Below are 9017 nucleotides of genomic sequence, written 5' to 3' on the forward strand. Positions count from 1 at the left end.
ATGACGTGGCAAGTGATCCCTGGACACGTGGCTGACACCTGGAAAGGCTCTGCTAGAGTATCGACCAGAAGACGCATTTGAAGCAGTAAGCAGCCTAGTCTTACCTGCGACCAGTCTGGTCGATAGTTCCGCATACAAAGCAACATTAATGAGAAGATCTTTGTAAATCCTGAATTTAACTCACACAATCTCCTGAGTATCCGATTATTCAGGAAAGAATATCAGTAACAATCTTTTGTAATCCCCCTTGAGCCTATAAATAGCAAAAGGTAGCTCAAGGAAGGGACTTTTGGCTTTTGAATCATTTGAGACTATAGTCATTCTCCTAGTGATATTGTATTGTTCTCGAGAGGTTAATGAAACTCATTGAACCCTTGTTCTTTGATCACTCATTTGGTTCTTATATCAATAACAATCTAAGTAGAGGTAGGTTATTACCAGATCCTGGGGCCGAACCACTATAAAAATATCGTGTTGTTATTACTTTTTGTCATTACATTCCTCTCTACACATTCATTCATATCAAACATATTCTGACTCCGTGTCAGTTGGCCAAATTCTGGGTCAACAACTTTAATTAATTTAAAAATATTAGTTTTAATTTTTTAATTTATATTTTGAATTAAACATATTTACGTTTATTTAATTAATTAAAATAGTTTTATTAAATATTTTTATTTTGAAATTAATTTATATTATTTTTTATTTGAAAATTTACATTTAATTGATTTATTTTATAAAACAATTTTTATTTTATTAATTTAGAAAATATTTTTTGTATCGTTTTAAAATAATAAAAACAAATAAAAATTAAATAAATTATTAAAAAAATAAACAATATAGTTATATTTAAAATATAAGTTGATCATATACATAAAGATACTTATATGTATTTTCATAAATCACAAATTAATACATGAATACATATTCTTTTTCTTTTTACTTAGAACTGGTACAGAACCACTTGTAATGGTCAAACTCAAAATTGTAAAAAGGTTGGTACAGTACTAAAATACCAAACAAATCTTCCTTCAAAAAAAAAAAAATACCGAACAAATCTGCCTTAAAAAAAAAATCCTTTAGGCCTACAAAAATCAGGTCAACCCTAAAACTAATTTTTTTCTTAAACATAATCAGCGGCTGCAATTTTCTCAATTCATTGGACCCCAAAAACGTTCGACGGTCTCCGATGTGGAATCAGCAGTCCAAAACTTGGGCCTACATAATTTAAGCCTTTCGTCACAAAATTTCTGAATTTTCTAAGCCTTGTCCTTGCTTTTTTCTGATGGCCATGGCAGAGGAAGAGTTCTAGAGAGAGAGAGAGAGAGAGAGAGAGAGAAACGTTTTCGAAGAATTCGCTTACATAACCAGAGCCAACAGATCCCACGGGAGTGGAACAGTGGCCTACGTCGGTTATACTCTCGCTTGCCATTTTTCCTTTTTAGGGGTCTAAGGAGGTTCTCGCTCTGTGTATTCCTCCTTTACTTTTCTCTCTCTCAAGCTCGTTTTACAGTCCTTTTTTTCTTTTCTTTCTGGGAAAGCTTTTTTTGGGGTGATCGGAGTTGGTTCTGATTGAAATTTGGGAGATTGAGTTCTTCCTATTGAGTGATCTGGGTCTGAGGGGAGGTGAAGAGTTGGAGAGAAATGGAGGAATCTCTTCTGTGCCAGTGGAGCGTGATTAGATCTCTTTTGGCAATTCTTCAATGGTGGAGTTTCAATGTCACAGTGATTGTAATGAACAAGTGGATCTTCCAGGTCAGCCTCTTTCTCCATTCCTATGGACTTTAATGCACAATCAGGATTTTTAAAGTATTAATTTTTTTTTTGGTGGGGGGGAATCCTTTTATCTCGATATATTTTTCGATTGTGATGGTATTTCTGAGACCTCTGCTCTTAGTCTGGCCCCTTTTGAATACTTGTTCTTAATTTTTGCTCACGGTTAATGTCCTCCTAACTACGAATTTCGACTTGATGAACGTTAGCTTTTGTTTCTTTATCATTGTTTTTAAACAAAACCTGAGCCAAAGCTGCTACTTTTTGTCTTTTATCTTTTACAGGATATGTATACATGACTTAATTCTTGTCGATTTGAATTTGTATTGACCATGTTGATTTTTTTCTTCATGCATCTTAACTGGGTTTAGCTAAAACTTGTAAAAGGAGGTACATAAAGTCTGTAATTGATCGGGTTTTCATTCTCATTGATCAATTTTTTAATTATTATAAACGGCTTTTAACCTTGATAGAAATTCTTTGTCCCAAATTTTGTTTTATACAAAGAGAAATTTATAGGAGTATTTTATTTCTGCTTTAACTAATAAAGTTCCATTGCATGGGACCTATTATTAATGGATGAGAATCACTTATGAATTCCATTGCATTTGGGTGAGGCCCTGTGTTCTGTTAAAGAAAGTAACTGATGATTAGTATACTTAATTTGGCTGGGATTGGTTGATTAATAAGAAAAAAGTTATGATGGAAAGAACAAAATTGTTCTCTCAAAGATGTCACCATGGTGCTTTAAATTAAAATGGAATTTTCCTCAAATCGCCGATTGATTTCTTCCCTCATATTCATATGTTTGTTTATTTATTTTATGTATTCATCACTAATTGATGTTGAGATCACGTAGAACTTGGATCACTTTCATTATATTAAGTTTTCTATTGAGCATTAGATCTACTTTACCCTCTGACTTTTTTGTGTTTCTTTTTTTTTTTATCCTTTGCAGAAACTTGATTTTAAGTTTCCTCTTACCGTATCATGTATTCATTTCATTTGCTCTTCAATTGGAGCTTTCCTGGTTATTAAAGTTTTGAAGCTTAAACCATTGATAACGGTTGACCCTGAAGATCGCTGGAGAAGGATATTTCCAATGTCATTTGTGTTCTGCATTAACATAGTATTGGGGAATGTCAGCTTACGCTACATACCAGTTTCCTTTATGCAAACAATAAAGTCGTTTACTCCTGCAACTACAGGTCAGCTTCAAATGTGGATGACCAAACCTAATAGTTATATGCTCTTATTTTCAATGTATTTCTAATGAAGTATCGGATCCTTATCTAATAGCAATGAATTCAACAGTTGTTTTACAGTGGCTGGTTTGGAAAAAGTACTTTGATTGGCGTATATGGGCTTCTTTAATACCCATTGTTGGAGGGATTCTTCTTACTTCTGTTACAGAGCTTAGTTTTAACATGTTTGGATTTTGTGCCGCCTTATTTGGCTGTTTGGCTACCTCCACGAAGACTATCCTGGCAGAGTCTCTCTTACATGGATACAAGTTCGACAGGTACTTTATTCTTGCTTCCTTTGTCAGGTTTGGTAGATTTAACTGAATTACATATTTTAATTTATCAGATCATACAATAGATGTAATATCTCGTGAATGAGACGTAGATAGAAAGTTGTAATCAGAGCCAAGATGTCCTTACCTTTGAATGAGGAGTTAGCCAAGTTGAAAATTTAAAGGCTCCTCCATAATTGGCTTAATCAACATCAATATATATAATACATAAGCATATATTTTTCGCTTCCCACATGATCTTCACATATAAGATGTAGAACATTTTATTACCTTCCCTTTCCTAGTACTTGCTTATTTATACTCAAGTTAAGAATACCTTTTGTTTGTAGTCGCTTCAGCTATTAGAGAAAGCAAGGCAGAAAGCAAGGCATTATTTGGTTAGAAAATTAGGCAAGTTTAAAGGTTAAAAAATAAAATACTTCCTTTACCTGTTACTTGCTTAGTTTCTACTCATATCAAGAATACCTTTTGTTTGAAATCGATTCTTTAATTTTTTCTTAGAGTAATGAGTATGTGATGGATTATTTGGCCAATATTAGGCAAGTTTTATTTAATCTGTATGATTTCGTTCTAACTGTGTTTGTGTGTGTTTTTTTTTTCCATTGATATATTTTAGCATAAATACAGTGTACTACATGGCCCCTTATGCAACCATGATTTTGGCTGTACCTGCAATGCTACTTGAAGGTAATGGGGTTCTGGAATGGCTTCACACCACTCAGTCTCTTGGTTCGTCACTTGTTATCATTTTCAGCTCCGGGGTGTTGGCGTTCTGTCTCAACTTCTCCATTTTTTATGTCATTCACTCCACAACTGCTGTCACATTCAATGTGGCCGGAAACCTTAAGGTAAAAGTTTTAAGCCATTTGTTTCTCGAGAGTGTTGAATCATGGATTAACAATGTATGATCATCCTTGCATCCAAGTGCTACCTCCAAAAAGAAAAAATACCGTCAAAGTTCAATACATGTAGTGTTCTGCCTAACTAAATATATAATTGCTAAAGGGAAGTTTGAACGTGCTTGAACAAACTTACATATAACATTGCATATTGGGCTGAACTTTAATTTCAACTGATACATAACTTCCTTTCTTGCCTCTTGTCTTCTTGAACGACACTATTGCTGCATCATTCAAGTATATTGTTAAATCCTAATGGAATCAAATTGTTGGTCTTTCTCAGGTTGCGGTTGCTGTCCTAGTTTCATGGATGATTTTCCGCAACCCAATCTCAGGTTTGAATGCTGTTGGTTGCGCAATTACACTTGTAGGGTGTACATTCTACGGCTATGTGAGGCACATGCTTGCGCAACAGCCACCAGGAACACCGCGAACACCCCGAACACCTCGTACTCCCCGAGCCCGTATGGAACTGCTTCCTCTTGTAAATGATAAATTAGATGATAAAGTCTAATGGTTTCAAGTCATGCATGAGATGAGGCTCATGGCAGTTTGATAAGGGTTAATAGGAAGAGAGTACAAAAGAAATTAAAATGAAAAAACTCACAGCTCTTTGTTGTGTAAACTTGCTTTAGATTAACTTAAATTTTTTACATGTGTTTTCCCCTACTGGGAATATCTTCAAATTCTTGTTTTGTATTCATTTTCCCATGTTTTATTCGCTATATTATTAGTACTTTGATTTTGAGACAACAGTTGCAAAATTATAATCACAGAGCAAATGGATATCTTCTATCTACAAAAGCTCGACTTTTATTTTTTCCGAAGGGACAAAAGCTTACCTTTTATAATCACACAAATTCAATGGAAATAGACTTGATTTTTCTACTCTATTATATATATATATATATATATATAAAAAAAAAAAAAAAGTGGAGATGAAAGAAGACAGGTATTGTTGAAAATATGGAGAAAATAATACAGCAAGAGATAAAAAAAATGTAAAATAGGGAATCCATTAGAATATTTTTTGAACCCTATCTATATCAATATATATATATATATATATATAAAGTAGAGCTTCAATGATATTATGTGGCACTCTAAAATCTCTTCAAATCACTCTTTCTATTTTCTAATTTAATCTAATTTTTTTATTCATTTTTTATTTTCTAAAATATCTTAACAATTGAAAATATCAATATATACATATTAATTTGATTAAAAATTTATATCATTATATAATTAACATTTTACAATCCAAAGTATCTAATTTTTTATTTTCTTTAATATTTTATTCATTTTTTCAGTTTTAACCCATAAAAGTATGCTGTTACAAAATAATATGTTGTTTTTGCAGGCAGTTCTCTTCCTTAGAAAGAGAACTACCTTGATATTGGCAATAACATATAATACCTGAATATTAATGAGTTCAAGAATATTATGTGGCACTCTAAAATCTTTTCAAATCACTCTTTCTATTTTCTCATTTAATCTAATTTTTTTATTCATTTTCTATTTTCTAAAATAACTTAACAATTGAAAATATCAATATCAATATCTATCTATATATATATATATATATATAAAGGAGAGCTTCAAGGAAATGACGTGACACTCTAAAATTACTCCAAACTATTTTTTCTATTTTCTCCTTTAATCTAATTTTTTTATTCATTTTAATTATTAATTATTTAAACTTTATTTTTTTAAACATTTAAATAAGATATTTTTTTAATATAGCTTCAAAGAGATGATGTGGTACTCTAAAATTACTCAAAACTATTTTTTCTATTTTCTCATTTAATCTATTTTTTTATCCATTTTTATTATTAATTATTTAAACTTTATTTTTTAAATATTTAAATAAGATATTGTTTTAATCTATATATATATATATATATATATATATATAAAGGAGAGCTTCAAGGAGATGACGTGACACTCTAAAATTACTTCAAACTATTTTTTCTATTTTCTCCTTTAATCTAATTTTTTTATTCATTTTAATTATTAATTATTTAAACTTTATTTTTTTAAATATGTAAATAAGATATTTTTTTAATATAGCTTCAAAGAGATAATGTGGTACTCTAAAATTACTCCAAACTATTTTTTCTATTTTCTCCTTTAATCTAATTTTTTTATCCATTTTTATTATTAATTATTTAAACTTTATTTTTTTAAATATTTAAATAAGATATTTTTTTAATCTATATATATATATATATATATATAAAGGAGAGCTTCAAGGAGATGATGTGGCACTCTAAAATTACTCCAAACTATTTTTTCTATTTTCTCCTTAAATCTATTTTTTTTATTCATTTTTATTAATAAGGAGACGATGTGTCATTCTAAAATTACTCCAAACTATTTTTTCTATTTTCTCATTTAATCTAATTTTTTACTTATTTTTATTAATAATTATTTAAAATTTATTTTTTTAGATATTTAAATAAGATATTTTTTTAATTAAATACCTAATAAACTAACAAAAAATAAAATAAAACAAAAACTACATTAAACGTTATTTTTTTAGATATTTAAATAAGATATTTTTTGAATTAAATACCTAATGAACTAACAAAAAATAAAATAATAAAAAAAATTACAAATATATACTACATAATATACTAATAAAATAACATCTTTGAAGCGGTATATAAAAGATTATCCAAACGAGTAATCAACATTTTGATAAAACACAAGGTCCACGAGTTAATTTTAAAAAATAAAGGGTCCAAACGGGTAATCGGCTAAAATACAAAGTCCAAAATGGTGTGTATATATAGTTTACTTTCTATAAAGAATTTTTAACACTTTGAATAAATACACAGTCCAAAGGGTAATTTTTAAAAATAAAGAGTCAAAACAAGTAATCGGCTAAAGTATAGTGTTCAGATAACCAATCTATCTATTCCTATTTTTAACATCTTGACAAAACTTGAGGTCCACAAGTTAATTTTTAAAAATAAAGACCCCAACGAGTAATCGGCTAAAATACAATGTTCAAAATGATGTGAACCCTTACAAAAAATTATAAATTATATATAATTTAATTTTTATAAAGAATTTTTAACCTTTTGAATAAATATATGGTCCAAATGTTAATTTATAAAAATAAAGGGTCAAAACGGGTAATCGGCCAAAATGCAATGTTCAAATAATCGATCTATCCAATCCTATATTTAACCTTTTGACAAAACACGAGTTCTAAAAGTTAATTTTAAAAAATAAAATGTTCAAACAGGTAATCGTCCAAAATAAATCTTACACAAAACATAAATTTCCATATACATAATTTAGACTTTTTATAAAAAAAAATAACGCAAAGCGTATAATAATAATAAAAAATAAATGCACACGTACAACAAATTTTTTGAACTTTGTTTTCGGTACTTTAATTATTCAGAATTTTTCAAAAACTTGCAAGAGATTTTATATACAATGGACATCATTATGAAGAAAAAAAAAATTGTATTCAATACGTCCTCACGTGTCCATATAAGGAACATGTTGTACAAGTAGGGTGAAAAAGAATCCATATCGTAGCATTCTCCTAAAAGTATTTTAAAATATGTATATTTTTTAATAATTACAAAAAACTGCGCGAAGCGCGGTTATGTTTTCTAGTATATATATAAAGGAGAGCTTCAAGGAGATTATGTGACACTCTAAAATTACTCCAAACTATTTTTTCTATTTCCTCCTTTAATCTAATTTTTTTATTCATTTTTATTATTAATAACTATTTTTTCTATTTTTTCCTTTAATCTAATTTTTTTATTCATTTTTATTATTAATTATTTAAACTTTATTTTTTTAAATATTTAATTAAGATATTTTTTTAATATCTATATAAAGGAGAGCTTCAAAGAGATGATGTGACACTCTAAACTTACTTCAAATTATTTTTTCTATTTTCTCCTTAAATCTAATTTTTTTATTCATTTTTATTATTAATTATTTAAACTTTATTTTTTTATTCATTTTTATTATTAATAACTATTTTTTCTATTTTTTCCTTTAATCTAATTTTTTTATTCATTTTTATTATTAATTATTTAAACATTATTTTTTTAAATATTTAATTAAGATATTTTTTTAATATCTATATAAAGGAGAGCTTCAAGGAGATGATGTGACACTCTAAACTTACTCCAAATTATTTTTTCTATTTTCTCCTTAAATCTAATTTTTTTATTCATTTTTATTATTAATTATTTAAACTTTATTTTTTTAATACAAAAAAATAAAAATAAAACAAAAACTACATTAAACGTTTTTTTTTAGATATTTTTTGAATTAAATACCTAATAAACTAACAAAAAATAAAATAATAAAAAAACTACAAAGATATACTACATAATATACTAATAAAATAAAATTTTTGAAGCGGTATATAAAAAATCATATGATGTAATGATATATAGTTAGTTTGGAAAAAATATAGATACTCTATTATGTTAATCTATATCTATATATTATGAGTAATCTATATATAATAATAAATAAATAAATAATCTATCTATTTTTATTTATAACCTGTTGACAAAATACGATATCCAAATGTCAATTTTTAACAATAAATTATCTAAACGAGTAAACACAAGGTCCACGAGTTAATTTTAAAAAAATAAAGGGTCCAAATGAGTAATCGGCTAAAATACAAAGTTCAAAATGGTGTGAACCCTTAAGTAAAACATAAATTATATATATTTATATAATTTACTTTCTATAAAGAATTTTTAACACTTTGAATAAATACATAGTCCAAAGGTTAATTTTAAAAAATAAAGAGTTAA

General features: G+C 27.8%; 1 protein-coding gene across 1 annotated transcript; it reads left to right on the forward strand.

Annotated features, from left to right (window-relative positions):
- Positions 1 to 1281: 1281 nt before the first annotated feature.
- Positions 1282 to 4962, forward strand: LOC133803197 (UDP-galactose transporter 1). The gene is made up of 5 exons (XM_062241172.1): positions 1282 to 1755; positions 2732 to 2981; positions 3088 to 3295; positions 3927 to 4158; positions 4493 to 4962. The coding sequence occupies exons 1-5, from the start codon at positions 1645 to 1647 to the stop codon at positions 4721 to 4723; spliced, it is 1032 nt and encodes a 343-aa protein (XP_062097156.1). The 5' UTR covers positions 1282 to 1644; the 3' UTR covers positions 4724 to 4962.
- The last annotated feature ends 4055 nt before the right edge of the window (positions 4963 to 9017 follow it).

The sequence above is a fragment of the Humulus lupulus genome, chromosome X (genome assembly GCF_963169125.1).
Source record: "Humulus lupulus chromosome X, drHumLupu1.1, whole genome shotgun sequence".
Lineage (NCBI taxonomy): Eukaryota > Viridiplantae > Streptophyta > Magnoliopsida > Rosales > Cannabaceae > Humulus > Humulus lupulus.

Coding starts and splice junctions, on each gene's coding strand:
- LOC133803197 (XM_062241172.1), top strand. CDS start 1,645: ATGGAGGAATCTCTTCTGTGCCAGTGGAGCGTGATTAGATCTCTTTTG. Junction 1,756..2,731: donor TGAACAAGTGGATCTTCCAG/GTCAGCCTCTTT, acceptor TATCCTTTGCAG/AAACTTGATTTTAAGTTTCC. Junction 3,296..3,926: donor CATGGATACAAGTTCGACAG/GTACTTTATTCT, acceptor GATATATTTTAG/CATAAATACAGTGTACTACA.